General features: G+C 37.9%; 1 protein-coding gene across 2 annotated transcripts in view; it reads left to right on the forward strand.

The window, feature by feature from the left end:
- SDHAF4 (succinate dehydrogenase complex assembly factor 4) overlaps positions 1–16,415 on the forward strand; it is a 50,034-nt gene that overhangs the window by 3,420 nt on the left and 30,199 nt on the right. For both annotated transcript variants that reach the window (XM_080807188.1, XM_080807187.1), the window contains exon 2: positions 9,277–9,426. In XM_080807188.1, coding sequence (XP_080663314.1) covers positions 9,277–9,426 — 150 coding nt within the window. The remainder of the gene's footprint in view (positions 1–9,276; positions 9,427–16,415) is intronic.

The raw sequence follows: 16,415 nt of genomic DNA on the forward strand, positions 1-16,415 counted from the left end.
TGGGTGGCTCAGTCAGTTAAGCATCTGCCTCTGGCTTAGGCCATGATCCCAGGGTCCTGGGATCAAACCTCGCATCAGGCTCCCTGATCAGCAGGGAGCCTGCTTTTCCCTGTGCCTTCTGCTCCCCTTTGTCTCTCTGTGCACTCTCTCTCCTCAAATAAATAAGTAAAATCTTTAAAAAAAAAAAAAAAAAAAAGAAAGAAAAAAAAGAAGAAGAAGAAATTGGCCTGTAATTTTTCTTTTTTGCAGTTTCGTTTTCTGGTTTTGAAGCTTAAGTTATTCTAGCCTCATACAGTGAATTCAAGAGTCTTACCACCCTTTTGTCTTCCTTGTTATGTTCTGTTTAAAGAAATTACTCATTCTTAGAGGGTTTGGTATAACTCAAGTATAAAACTATCTGCGCTCTGATGGAAGATTTTAAATTACTGGTTTAATTTCTTTAATGGTTATTGCATTGTTCATCAGTTTTCTCTTCAATCAGCTTTGATGAGTTAAGTTTTTCTAGAAAATTGTTCATTTTTTACACTCTTGTTATATAGGCATAAGCATAAAGTTCCCTTTTTTGAAAAATGTCTGCTCTCATATATAATTATGTAGTCTCTTCTCTTCATATTATTTATTTTGCCTTCTTTTATTTTTTTCTTATTAGCCTAATCAAAGACTTCACAGCAGTTTTAGTCTTTTAAGGGAACCAACTCTTGCTTTTGTTGATTCTCTCACTTGTATGTCTTTCACTTATGTTATCATTTTCTTCTCTGTGGTTATTTTCTTTCCATTTTCTGTGTGTCTCTCTTTAAAACAAAACTAAAAATATGGAAACGGTGCACCTCATGGCTTAGTTTGGGCTATAATAGCAAATTACCGTTCACTGGGGGCTTAAACACCCCAATTATTTCTCACAGTTCGGAGGCTGGGAAGCCTGAGATCAAGGTGCCAGACATCTGGTCTCTGGTGAGAGCCTGCTTCCTGGTTTGCAGATGGCTGTCCTCTCATTGTCTCCTCATGTGCCAGAGAGCAGAAAGCCACAGCAGGCTCTCATATTTCTTCTTAAAAGGGCACTAATCTTGTTCATGAGGGTTCCACCCTCATCACCTAATTACCTAAAAAAAAGCCCCACCTTCTAATATCACCACATTAGGGGTTAGAATTTCAATATATAAATGAGGGTGGTGAAGGGGACTCAAATCTTTAGTTCCTAACATTGATCTTTTGCTTTTGTGTGTGCTTGTTTTTTTGTTTGTTTGTTTGTTTTAAGAAACATGGTAATTAATGGAGCTTCTTACATGAACAACATGTGGCTGGATTTTGTTTGTTTTATTTTGTTTTTTGGAATCTGACAGTTTATACCTATTTAACTGGAGAGTTCAGATCATTTATAAGTCATAATTATTGATATAATTGGCTTTATTTCTACCATATTTTTACACCTTCTATTTGTCATGCTTGGTTTAAATTAAATATTTTCTTCCATTTCTTTTCCTCTGCTGGTTTCGAAGATATACATTACCTTTTACTGGTAACCCATGAAATCTAAATGCATACTTAAGGAAATCTAAAGTGAACACCTTCTCCTAAACAGTGCAAAGTGTAAAAATGCTTTGAATTCACTCACCCTCTATCTTTGTTGTTCAGCCTTTTACGTGTGTATATGTGTGTGTTCTCATGTATATGTTGGGACGGGATTGTGGTATTGATAATATGACATCACAGTTATTATGGTTTTATATAATCAATAAATAAAACTTTCATTTTCTCTTTGTTCTTATCTCCTTTTTTATCTCTGTTCTTATCTCACTTTACTTTTGGGATCATTTTCTTTTTTAAAAAAATTAATTAATTAATTTATTTATTTGACAGAGATCACAAGTAGGCAGAGAGGCAGGCAGAGAGAGAGATTGAGGAGGAAGCCAGCTCTCCGCTGAGCAGAGAGCCCGACTCGGGGTTTGATCCCAGGACCCTGGGATCATGACCTGAGCCAAAGGCAGAGGCTTTAACCCACTGAGCCACCCAGGCGCCCCTGGGATCATTTTCTTAAAGTACATTGCTTAGAAGTCCCATTCATGACTGTCTTTTGTGGTAAAGTTTCTTAGTGTTCTTTTGATATAGGTCTTATTTTTAATCTGAAAATCTGGTTTCTTTCACTTTTGCTTTTGAAAGGTGGTTTCAGTGGGTGTATCATTTTCTCATAGCTCTATCTTCTGGCTTCTATTATGGCTATCCCCATAGCCAGTTTTTGTTCCTTCATTAGTAATCTTTTATCTGGCTTCTTCTTAGATCTTCCTTTGACCTGGCTTCCTTGTTGGGGTTGTTCATTTTACATTGTGTCCAGATGTACTTTTTTCCCCTTTAATTTGGCATCTTTGTGCTTCCTATGTTTGAAGATTCCTGTCTGTTGTACTTCTCATGGTATTTCCACTATCTCCTTGTGGAATTATGATTAAATAAACATTTGTTAGACCTTCTCATTTTATCCTCCATAGGTTTGAACTTCTCTTTGGTTATTTTCATCTTTGTCTCTATGCTTTTTCCTGCATAACTTCTTCAGAACTTAATTCTAGATCACAGATTCTCTTCTCAAGAGAAGAGAATCTGTTCTGTTTAGCCCTTTTATTGAGCTTTAGATTTAAATTGTTACATTCCTAAATTTCTTTGTGTTTTAAGTTGGCCTTTCTTAGTCTCTTACTCATTTCTCCCTTTTGGCCTTTTTTTCCCCTTGAATACATTAAATAGTTATATTCTGATTTCAGTGATATCAGTATGTCACAACTTTTTTTTTTTTTTTTTTTAGTATGTCACATCTTTATGGTCTGGTCCTATTGGTTGATTTCACTAACTCTTGCTTGTGATGGCTTGTTTCCTCAAATTTTACTGGTATTCTCTCTTGAGACTTACATGAGACATGAGTTGAGAGGGTATTTCTCCACAGATTTGCTTCTGCTCTTCCCATGTGTCTGGAGCACTTCACCTTGACTTGGGTCCACTTTATATAAGATGCTCCCCTTGGGCATTTTTGGACTATGTTGATAGTGTGTAATCAGGCATAAACATAGTGTGGTCAGCCAGTAGTTTCAAAATCTCTGTAAGGGCTGCTTCTTTTTTTTTTTTTTTTTTTTTTTTTTTTTTTTTCATTTTTGCTCAGAACCAAGGTTGAGATGGATACTCGTCCCTCCTTGACTGTTGTCTTCATTAGCTGGAAGTTTGCTTCTAGTTCCTTGCTCTTTTGACCAGCATCATGAACATCACCTAGAGATTGTTAAAATGCAGACTCTGAGACCTCACTCAGACCTTCTCAGAGTCTGCATTTTAACAAGATCCTCCAGGTATTTTATATGCACATCAAAATCTTCAGGCTCAATTTCTCTTCTGAGTGCTGAGCCTCCCGGGGTCCTGGTCGCTAGCAGGCTTTTGTTCGGCTCAGGCCCAGAAGACTCCTCCCTGCTGTTTTGGGAGCTCTGGAACCCAGCTGTAGGATAGGTAGTGGTTTAAGTGTTTGGTGACCTCACTGAATAGCTTTGTTGGTTTATCATTTTATACTTTCTTAAAGGATCTTTGATTAAGAAATATTTGTGTGTTTTTTCAACCTTTTTAAGTGTCTTACAGCGATAGGTTTTTAGGCATCTCTAATTTATCAGATTGCCAGAAACAGAAGCTATGAAAGCTTGCTTGTTGTTTGTCTTTTGTTTTCAATCAGTCTTTTTTCCTTTGCTTATTATTCTTTTAGAAGGCCATCTTCTTGTTTGTAATGTGCTTGTAAAGAGTTCTAAAGAGACTTTTTTTTTTTTAAGATTTTATTTATTTATTTGAGACACAGAGAGAGACAGTGAGAGAGGGAACACAAGCAGGGGTACAGGGGGAGAGGGGGAAGCAGGCTCCCTGCTGATCAGGGAGCCCGATGTGGGGCTCGATCACAGGATCCTGATAACCTGAGCCGAAGTGAAATGCTTAATGACTGAGCCACCCTGGTGCCCTTTAAATAGTCTTTGGATAAGGCCAATCCACCCCTTGAAGAAGACGACATAGGCTTTATGGTGGTGATTTCCTTGTTTTTCAAAGGATGATTTTTGCTTTAAGTTTGTCAGCTATTGCCCATGTAGTGGAGGTAGTCAGAAGCATGCTAAAGACCACAATGTAATACAAACATTAACATCCAGCTAACTTTTTCGCACTGTAGGGGTTAGTGGCTGATCCCCTGCACCATAAAAAATCCACATATAACTTTTGACTACCCCGGAACTTAACTACTGATAGCCTACTATTGAGTGGAAGCCTTGTGATAACATGAACAGTTGATTAACACATATTTTGTGTATTATATATATTATATGTTGTATTCTTACAGTAACGTAGGATAGAGAAAATAAACGTTATTTTAAAAAGTCATAAGGGGGGTGCCTGGGTGGCTCAGTGGGTTAAAGCCTCTGCCTTCGGCTCGGGTCATGTCTCAGGGTCCTGGGATCGAGCCCTGCATTCAGGCTCTCTGCTCAGTGGGGAGCCTGCTTCCTCCTCTCTCCCTGCCTGCCTCTCTGACTACTTGTAATTTCTGTCTATCAAATAAATAAATAAAATATTTAAAAAAAAAAGTCATAAGGAAAAGAAAATACATTTATAGTACTGTACTGTGAAAAATCCACGTATAAGTGGACTTGTGCAGTTCAGACCTGTGTTGTACAAGGGTCAGCTGTAATTACTGTTGCTTGGTACCTGCCATTTGATAGGCAGAATCCATAGGAGTGACACTGGGGCTCCCCTTTACGTCTTTGCTATTCCTTATGATCCAACAGACCCTTTTCTCTCGCTGTCTGCCCTTCAAGCCTTACTGCCTCCACCCCTGCCTGGTGGCTGTGCACGGACTTGATTCCAAAGCTCTAAAGTGTGTGGGTACCAAAGAGCAACAATGTCCCCTGTCTTATCTTGTACGGTACAGAAATGAGAGGAATTCTCCTCTACCCCAGTCTGTTACACTGTTAACCTGTCTACAAAAATAATTCTGTTTAATCCACTATGGTCTCAGAGTCCTTTGAGAAAATTGGTCTTTTGGCTTTTCCTTGTAACCTTTTTTTCTAAGATAAAGTTCCTGCAGAAGTACTCAAGACCAGACCTACAGACTAGTTTCTCAAACTTCTCCTTTGCTACTCCTCTCTCTTTTCCCACAGTACACTCATATTCCTCTTTTTTACCAAAAACCCTTTTGCACATTGGCTTCTGTGTCCTATAGTTAGGCTCAATGGAGACATACACCTTACTCCCTTTTCTCTGAGCTAGGCTGCAGGACAAGTAGAAGTTTCCCAGTTCTGGGGAGGATACAGACTCAGTGAGGTTTAGTAACCATCTTAAGGTCAGTCACATTGCTAAAAGTGGGGTGGCTGGCATTGGAACCCATGCGTGGTTTAGTGCCCTTAGTTTGCCAGGTTTTTTTTTTTTTTTTTACTTGTCTATGGTATTACTGAAGGAAAGGGCCAAGCTGCTGTAACAGTTCTGCTGATTAATGGGACAGGCAGGACAACTCCGCTTTGACAGGTAATTCGGGGATCATTGTTCTTTCCATCTTGTTGCTCTGCCATCTGTAGGCCAGTGCCGCTGATCAGCCTCATGTACGATAGTTGAATTTTACTTGTTATTTACAACCTATGTGCTGAATGGTTGGACATAGGTTCTGAATGGGCACTGTCTATATCATACAAGTTATTAAATATTTTATGTATCCCCTTGCCCTGGGTTTTGTCCACATCTGCATGGTTGAAGCTGGGTCACTGCCATGTCTGTATTGTAACCCAAAGAAGTGGGAAAAGACTTCCAGGGCAGTCAGCTTTTTGCAGAAGTGGGGCAACCCGGAATTTGCACACATCACTTCCAGTCACAACCCATTGGTTGTGACTTGGACATGTGGCTGCTTGGCTGCAGGGAGGCCGGGAAATGTCTTCTCTAAGCAAGTGGCCTGGTGCTCAGCTTAATAGCAAATGAGATGGAAGTGGGAATCTTAGAACTGAATGGAAGAAGGGAAAAGGGGCTACTTCAGACGGTAGGCAGCTTCCACCACATCTACCTAATGTCACTTTTTCAGAAAATGATTTTGTTCAAATTGAACACAATTACTGTAAATTAAAGACCGTCAGACCTGCCCCATTGGATTATTGTGAGGTTTAAGGAGGTGTCATGTTTTCAGCCCCTAGTACAGAGCCTGGCACATAGGAGGCGTCTAACCCATGTTTATTACTTGTATTAGTTACATTTAGTACATCTGTATCATTTCAGAGGCAAAATTTTTAGCTTCAGATTATGTCTGCATTATAATTGGTAGTCAAGACTATTTTGTGCCATTTTTTATGATTTTGTGCAAATGCTTAGGAATTTCTACAGACTTGGAACATACTAAGATTAATTTTTACACTGGATATCATTTCAAGCATTGAATTAAGAGATTTTTTTTGATTTGCAAAACAACCAAACCTAAAACAGAAAGTGCTAATTTATTGTATTGAGTCGAGTCTGAGTGCACAGTAGCAGGTGGTTACTGGTATCTGTTAAATAAATACTTGGCTGATTTTTAGGCTTCAAAGTGAGTTATTTGATGTACAGGAATACAGACTTGCTTAGTAAGCAGATGTAGAATCTAGTCATTAGCCAGAATAGATGAAAAATCTGTCCACATTTAGAATCTAATTTATAACTATTAAAATACTTTCTGTATATCTATATTAATTATTACTGAATTATCATGATTTAGAAACAGCCTTTCATGCTTTATAAATTTGTGATGGATTTGTTGATGGATACGTAGTTGGACATTAGATAATGAACAGAAGTTTCTGTTGTGGAAGTTGGCTAAACTTCCCAAATTGGGTTATATTGGTGTCACATTCTAAAGAATCCTATATTTCAGATAAGAAGTGACTAATAAAAATCCTGTGATTTTGACTGGAAATATCTTTCAATTGAGCATGGCTTATATTCACCAAAATCTTCAATATAGTATTTTGAAAATAGTCACAATAAGCCAAGATCAGCTTGTTATATGAAATATATTAATATAATCAGAAGCTCATATTTCTATATTTTCCATATTTTCCATTTCTTAAATAAAAGTAAATGCTGCCTTATAAGATATTGTTGCAGGTTTTCCTCTTTAGCATTTTCATATATGTTTAAATATTATTATGAGGACATAAGAAAAAATTCAGTATATCTTTAGATATTGGAGTGGGAGTTTGAAGGCAAAATGGTCTGTACTTTAAATCAATAAGTAAAAATTTTAAGTAAATAAATGTTTTTATTTTAATGTGCATAGAAATTTTTGTTGATCCACAGTTTTTCTCAGCCAATTAATGTCACAAATATATAGTATTTTATATAAGTGACCATGTAGTTGGGAGAAAACTATATTAATTCTGCAGATCGTTGTCATAGCTTTATTAAAACATTCAGTTATTTATTTTTTTAATCCTTGTGTTTTGTGGGCTCTTGGATCTATGGGAGAATGATAGTTTGTATTCTAATTGGTCATTCAAAGAATAATTTTGCTACTCCCTGAGCTATATGCAGTAGATATGCAAATGAACAGCCACTTTTTCAAAATTGTTAATACAGTTTGTATGTAATGTTAACTTTATGTAATCTTACAAACAAGTCTTACATAAATTCCAAGTTGGCCGTGGAGGGTATGTACGTATAAAAAGAGAGAAAGATATATATGTACAAATATTTATATGCATATATATATTTGTGTGTGTATGTATGGCTGTTTGTATATATATAATTGTTTTTAAGTAATTCGTGCACCCAACGTGGGGCTTGAACTCACAACCCCAAGATCAGTAGTCACGACTGACTGAGCTAGCCAGGAACCCCTATATATAATTTTTTAAAGCAGATGGTAAGATGATGTCATGATAGCTATAATATGATTAAAATACATATAATAAAAGAAAATTCTCATTATATGTAATGCTACCGGGAACTTCCAGATAATACTGCAATGATAATATTATATAAAATTTGTCGCAATGGTTAAAGCTTTGCATGAATTGTCTTGTTTAATTTATTTAGTAACTCATGAGATAGGTACTGTTACTTTTAATTTAGAAGGGAGGAAACAGATGTAGAAAGGGTAAGTCACTTGACCAAAGGTCAGACAACTAAAACTGCATTAGTTTCCTGCTGCTGCTATAACCAGTTGTCACAAACCTAGTGGGGAGGTGAGAAGTCTGAAATGGGTGAGAAGTATCTGGACTGAAATCAAAGTGTTCAGACTGTGTTCTTCTGGATGCTCTAGGGGGACAATCTCTTTCTTCCCTTTCCAACTTCTAGAGGCTGCTGAAGTTCCTTTCCTCCATCTTCAAAGCCGGCAGTGTCCATTATAGCTGTCTCATGCTGCCGTCCTTCTGGTTCTCTCTTCCAATTGTCTCTTCCCCTTTTAAGGATTCTTGTGACTACAGTGGGCCCACACAGGTAGTCCAGGGTAATTGCTCTAGTCTAAGTTCATATGATTAGCAGCCTCAATTCAGACTGCTACCTAAATTCTTTACCATGGAACCTCACCTCTTTATAGTTTCTGAGTGTGAGATTCCAGTCATCTTTGGAAGCCATTATTCTGCTTACCACAGGGGTGTAACTGGAACTGGTCCCCAACTCTGTCTGCCTCTGAAGCCATTCCTTTAGGAAGTTCAAAACCCAGCCCTGAAGTCATTTTTTCAGTATGGTTTTGTACTTATTGAACATGATCTTAACAAGGGTTGGATAACTTTCATAGCAGTTTAGAAAGTTTAGCTTTCTCCATATGACCTATGGAGAAAGTGATCTCATTTTTATGCTGTAAATGCCTAGTACATTTTTAAATGTTTAATGGGCAGGAAAAGAGAATCATGATTAGGATTCAAATATAAGAATACTAAAAACAGTCTCTTGTAATTTAAATAGTAAATATTGTCATTAAAACTTTGTATACTTAGTAATGCTTCATATCTTATTTCTGTTATTTGGGGCATTGCTTCACACAGGAATCAGTATATATATATATATATATGTTTTTACAATTTTGATAATGGTTAACTAATTCATTTTAAAGCTCTTCTTTTTAAACTGATAATATCGGTTGCCTCTGAGAAAGGGAAGTAGCTGTCTAGAAGATAGAGGAAAGAATTTTCACTGTATGTCCTTTTGTACATTTTGTACTTTGATAACTATGAGTGTATAAACTAAAAACAAATAAATAAAACTGTTAACTTTTTGAAGTAGAATAAAAGAACAGCTTCTAATTTTTTTACTGTCTCCACTCTCCAGGATCACCCCTCTCATGTCATTCTGTGAGGAAAATGAGTTCTCAAGGAGAAAAATCCAAACCTATCAAACAGTCTCTTAAGAAGCCAAAGTTACCAGAAGGTCGTTTTGATGCACCAGAAGATTCTAATTTAGAGAAAGAACCACTGACAAGTGAGTATGGGCATACCTCACAGATATTACAGGTTTGGTTCCAGATCACTGCCATAAAGCAAATGTGGTGGTAAAGCAAGTCAAATAACTTTTTTTGGCTTCCCAGTATGTATAAAAGTTATGTTTACACTGTATTGCAGACTGTAAAGTGTGCAATAGCACTGTGTCTAAAAAATATATATATATATATACACACACACACACACACACAGACACACATATAATTTAATTTAAAAACACTTTATTGCTAAAAAATACTATCATCTAAGCTTTCAGTGAGTCATAATGTTTTTCTGGTGGAGGGATGTGCCTCAGCATTAATGGCTGCCAACTAACCAGGGTGGTACTTGCTATAATAATTTCCTAAAACAAGACAATAGTGAAGTTTGCCACATTGATTTATTCCTTTCACGGAAGATTCCTCTGTACCATGAGATGCTGTTTGGTAGCATTTTACCCACAGTAGAACTTCTTTCAAAATTGTGGTCAGTCATCTCAAACCTTGCCACTTCTTTGTCAGCTAAGTTTGTGTGATACTCTGTACCATTTGTTGTCATCTGAACAGTCTTCCCAGCATCTTCACCAGGAGTAGAGTCCATCTCACAAAACCACTCTCTTCACTCATCCATAAGAAGCAACTCCTCTGTTCAAGTTTGATCAAGAGATTGCAGCAATTCGGTCCCATCTTCAGGCTCCACTTCTAGTTCTAGTTCTCTTGCTGTTTCCACCACGTCTGCAGTCACTTCCTCCACAGAAGTCCTGAACTCCTCTCCTCAAAGGCATCCATGTGGGTTGGAATCAACTTCTTCCAAGCTCCTTTTAATGGTGATATTTTGACCTCTTCCCATGAATCACACATGTCCTTCATGGCATCAAAATGGTGCCTCCTTTCCAGAAGGTTTTCAATTTACTTTGTCTGAATCCATCAGAGGAACCATTACCTATGGCAGCTGCAGCCTTACAAAATGTATTCCTTAAATAATAAGACTTGAAAGTCGAATGACTCCTTGATCCATGGGCTGCAGAATGGATGCTGTGTTAAGCAGGCATGAAAACAACATTAATCTCACCGAATATCTCCATCAGAGCTCTTGGGGGACCAGGTGCACCGTCAATGAGCAGCCATATTTTGAAAGGAATCTTTTTTTCTGAGCCGTAGGTCTCATCAGTAGGCTTAAAATACTAAGTAAACCATGTTGTGGACAGATATGCTGTCATCCAGTCTTTGTTCTACTTACGGAGCATAGGCAGAGTAGATTTAGTGTAATTCTTAAGTGTCCCAGGATTTAGGGAATGGTGAATGAACACTGGCTTCAACTTAAAGTCACCAGCTGCATTAGTCCCTAATAGGAGAGTTAGCCTGTTCTTTGAAGCTTTGAAGCCAGTCCTGTCTAGCTACGAAAGTCCTAGAAGGCATCATTTTCCAGTAGGCTATTTTGTCTACACTGAAAATCCATTGTTCGGTGTAGCCACCCTCATTTCTTATCTCAGCTAGATCTTCTGGAGAACTTGCTGCAGCTTCTCCCTCAGCACTTCCTGCATCACCCTGCACACTTTGATGTTACGGAGATGACTTCTTTCTCCATATCAGCAATAAGGCTATTGCCTTTTTGGTTTTTTTTTTAAGATTTTATTTATTTATTTGACAGACAGATTGCGGAGAGTCAGTCAGAGAGAGAGAGAGGAGGAAGCAGGCTCCCTGCTGAGCAGAGAGCCCGATGCGGGGCTCTATCCCAGGACCCTGGGATCGTGACCTGAGCCGAAGGCAGAGGCTTTAATCCACTGAGCCACCCAGGCACCCCAACTGTTGCCTTTGTTATCACTTGTATTCACTGAAGTAGCACTTTTCATTTCTTTCAAGAACTTTTCCTTTGCCTGCACAATTTGTAAAAACAAAACAACAACAAAAAAAACACCGTATCTGTGAAGCACAATAAGATGAGGTATGACTGTATGGTAAAGCATCTCGTAATTTTTGAAGTGTCATAGAAGGTATTTTAGTTATTGAGGAAAAAAGAACGAAATATGTTTATAATTCTTTATTAATATAATAAAGCATATTTCACAATGAATAAATTACCATATTCACCATTACTATGTGTAGGTTTAAAATAATAATTTCCAGGTGACGCCTGGGTGGCTCAGTCGGTTAAGCATCTGCCTTTAGCTTAAGTCATGATCCCAGCGTCCTGGGATCAAGCTCTGCATTGGGATCCCTCTGCCTGCCACTCCCCCTGCCTGTGCTCCTCCTCCCCCCAACAAATAAATAAGTAAATAAATCTTTTTAAAAAATAATAATTTCTAAGCCGCTCACAGTGATTGACTGTTTTATTTATGATAGCCCATTATTCACATTACGAAGTATATGACTTGAGACCTGTTTCAATGCAAATAACTTGATAACCGCTTGAACAGACTCAAACAAAAGGTAGTACAGGTTGTCCCTGGGCTACAACGTACACAGGTAGAATACCCCAGGGCAGTGATGCTGCTAGGCTTTGAAGAAAGATGAACCTTGGGACTAAACACTATATGGAAAGCAGGATATTTTCCCTCCTTCTCTTGTCCCTGGTCACTTCTCTTCATCATTTTCTGTCATCAGACTCCCTTCTAAGTCCAGTGGGCAAAGGAACTACTCCTAGTTGTTACTCAGGTCAATAGAACAACTAGAACAAAATTAACAATTGTTATTTTCTAATTCCAAAATTCTTTAAAAAAAAAAAAAAAAAGATTTATTTATTTATTTATTTGAGAGCAAAGCCTGAGGGTGGGGTGGGGGCAGGGGAGGGAGAGGAAGTGAATCTTGAACAGACTTCCTGCTGAGCGCAGAGCCTGAGACAGGACTAGATCCCAAGACCCTGAGATCTCGACCTGAGCCAAAACCAAGAGCTGGTTACTCAACCAGCTGAGCCACCTAGACACCCCTAATTCCAAATTTCTTAAGAAGGGAGTTCATTGGCCAAGCTTGGATCAGGTGTCTAGAGCTAAATCAGTGTGGCCAGTGGGGTGGGTCACAGATGAAGGTGGTTATTCTCACCGTAGCCATGTGGTTGGAGAAAGAGAAGGGAATGTTTGGAGAAAGAAGAGGTTTTTTGAAGGTGGTGTGGTGATAGACTAAATATTGTTTTGCATTTAATATATACAAAATCTGACTCATGTCTTAAAGCTCTGTTTTATAAAGTGCTACTTTATTTTCATTCTGTACTCTTTGCTGTCTTTGAATTGTGAAGCATGTGCAAGTATCAGCTAGTCAAAAAATAATGTTTTAAATAGCATAAACGTAAACATACCAGTTTGAAATTTTGGGAGATGGGCTGCCCTGCTTGTCTCCTGAGAGTTAACCCATCTATGTAGTGAAGCATCCTAGGCAAGAAGATACCAACAGAGGTTACAGGGACCTTTTATCTGGACCTCTTCAAAATATAAAAACTTTTCTTTTTGTTCATTCAGTTAAGTGTTTCAGTTTATAGCACTTTTCTAAGCCCAGTCTAATAACCAGGTCAATCAGCCAAAATGATTGACCTGATATGCTTTTAAGAAGCATAATCTAAGGTAAAATTATCTTTCATAGTTTTAGCCAAGCACAAAAATCTAAGAGGAATTTTTCATTAAAATATCATACACAAAAGTAGCAATCCCAGAAGTAAACCCTCACATGTATGCTCAATTGGCTTTTGAGAAGATTACCAAGATCGTTCAGTGGAGGAAAAGACAGTCTTTCTATACGTGGTGCTGGAAACACCTGAAATCCACATGCAAAAGTATGAAATTGGACCCTTACCTCATACCATCTAAAAATTAGATATGTCAAAACCCTTAAATTAAGAGATAAAACTATAAAATTCTTAGATGAAAACATCAGGGGAAAATCATGATACTAAATTTGAAAGCAGTTTCATGGTCATGACACCAAAAGTATAGACAGCAAACACAAAAGTATATAAATTGGACATTATTAAAATTAATAAATTTTATTATTAAAAATTTTATTATAAAAATTTATTTTATTATTAAAAATTTTATTATTATTATTAAAATTAATAAATTTTATATCAAAGGATAATATCAAAGGATATTATCAAGAAAATGAAAAGTTAATCTACAGAATTGTGGAAAATTTTTATAGAGCACATATCTGACAAAAATACTGAGAATAAGTAGAAAACTCCTACAATTCCACAAAAACAACTCAATTCAAAAATGGACAAATGACTTGAACATACATTTCTCCAAATAAGACATACAGATGACTAACATGCACTTGAGAATGTGCTCAGCATCACATTCCGTACAAATCAAAACCACGATGAGTTACCGCTTCATACCAACTAGGATGGCTACAATTTAAGAAAAACCAGAAAACAAGTGATGGCAACAATGTAGAGAAATTGGAACCCCTGTGTTTCTGGCGGGGAACCTAAAGTGATGCAACTACTATGGGAAACAGTTTGGCAATTTCTCAGAAAAAGTCAGCTATAGACCACAACAATTCTAGGTATATATCCAAAAGAATGGAAAGCAGGGACTTGAACAGGTATCTGTATACCTGTGTTCATAGCAGCTTCATTCACAGTAGCCAAAAGAAACAGCTCAGATGTCCATCCACAGATAAATGGATAAACAAAATGTGGTATGTGGAATACTATTCGGTCAGAAAAAGGAATGGCATTTTGATTGCTACAGTATGGATGGACCTTGAAAACATTATGGTTATGTGAAATAAACTAGACAGAGGGACAAATATATGATTCCACTTAAATTAGGTACCTAGAGTAGGCAAATTCATAGAGACAGATAAGATAGAGGTTATCGAAGTTGGGGGGTGGGGGGAAAGGAAAGGTTTTTGTTTAATGGGTACAGAGTTTACACTGAGAATGATGAAAAACTTGGGTGTAGTATGATGGTTACAGACCATTGAGAATATAGTTAATGCCACTGAATTGTATACTTGCAAGTGGTTAAAATGATAATTATTGTATACATTTAGTATAATAAGAAAAATACATTTTTTAAAAAGATTTTATTTATTTATTTGACAGACAGAGATCACAAGTAGGCAGAGAGGCAGGCAGAGAGAGAGGAGGAAGCAGGCTCCCTGCTGAGCAGAGAACCCAATGCGGGGCTCGATCCCAGGACCCTGGGATCATGACCTGAGCCGAAGGCAGAGTCTTTAACCCACTGAGCCACTCAGGCGCCCCAGAAAAAATACATTTCAAAAGATAATCATCTGTTTGACACAATGCTAGTTATTCATTGTAACTTTTGAGTCACTGAAATGTATGTTGAATGTACCATCTCTTCCAAGCTGGTCTAGTAAATATCACCAAACCCAGCAAATGCTTTTCAATCCCCATTTTATAGGAACTGTCCACAAGCTTCGGCATGGTTAACCATTGCTTCTGGAAATCTCCTGTCTTGGTTTTGGTTATGCTTTGTCCAGTTCATCCTCCTATTCCATTTCTTCCTGAACTCTTTTTTAAGCTCTTCTACCTCTGCCCAGAAGCAGAGATTCAGAAATCTGCGGATAGTTCTTCACTCCTGCTTCCTCCTGTGTCCTGGCTCCTAGTCTTTTTTTTTTTTTTTTTAAAGATTTTATTTGACAGAGAGAGAAATCACAAGTAGACAGAGGCAGGCAGAGAGAGGGAGAAGCAGGCTCCCCGCTGAGCGGAGAGCCCGATGCTGGGCTCGATCCCAGGACCCTGAGATCATGACCTGAGCTGAAGGCAGAGGCTTAACCCACTGAGCCACCCAGGTGCCCCCTGGCTCCTAGTCTTGTTGGTACCACCTTCTTAACATTTGTCAAACTCCTCTCCTCTTATCTGTCCTACCAACAAAGCCCAAATTCAAGCATCTGTGGTTCTGTTGGTCTGTCCTCTTCCTGTTTCCTTCCTTCTAGGCTTGTCTTCCTGCTTCTAGTATATACGTTGTTCTAAGAAAAGCGTATAGGTTGTCCCTTTGCAGAGAGTAGACTTCATTATTAAGATAATAAAGGAACATTGTTTGCAGCTGAGTACGCTGTTTGATGCAAAGGTGAATAAGGAAAATGAGATACAAAAGTAACTGTGAAAAGGACGTTGTGTGATAACCGGCATAAGAGATGTGCAAAGAAGTTCAGAAAAAAAGTAAAGAAAAGAGATAACATTTGAGCTGGGGTTTAAAGGCACAATAAAATCGTAAGTAGTTAAGGAGTGGTAGGGATGTATTTCAAGAAAGAGAAAGGTGGTGTGGTCAGAGAGAAAGAGGCTAGGGAACATGGTACCTGTGAGACACAGCCAGTGGGCCTTCTGGCTGCAGCATAGAGTGTACATAGTGGATTAATAAAATCTAAAGCTAGAGAGGTAGAATGGCTCAAACTGGGAGGGCCTGAGGTACCAGGTTATAGCATATGGGCTTTATGCAGTGGACAGTGGGGAAAGCTCTGAATGTTTTTGAATGGAGATTATTTTAATCAGCTTTACTAAAGTATAATCTGTGTATAATAAAATTCACCCATTTTAAGTAAACACGGTGAATTTTAACAGTGTTTATAGTCATGTAACCAACACAAAGTATACAACGGTTCCATCCCACAAGGATCCCCTAGTCCCTCTTTATAATTAGTCTCATTTCCCCATCGCTCTGGCAACCGTGAATCTGTTCTCTGTCACTATAATTTTGCCTTTCCTAGGATTTTCATTTCCCCATCACTCTGGCAACCGTGAATCTGTTCTCTGTCACTATAATTTTGCCTTTCCTAGGATTTTATATAAATGAAATCATATAGTACATAGTCTTTTGTGTCTGGCTTATTTCACTTAATGTAATGTGGAGGAGGGATTCTGTTTTATAAAGATTAATTCATCCTTCTCTGCAGATTAGGCTGACATCATGAGAGTCAGAAAACAGATGAGTTAGAAAATGCTTGTATTAGTCTAGAATGTGACTTGGCATGACTCAGGGTTGGTACTAGTGAGAGTAAAAAGTTTCAGGAAACTGCAGGTTATTATGAG

The sequence above is a fragment of the Martes martes genome (genome assembly GCF_963455335.1).
Source record: "Martes martes genome assembly, chromosome: 6".
NCBI lineage: Eukaryota > Metazoa > Chordata > Mammalia > Carnivora > Mustelidae > Martes > Martes martes.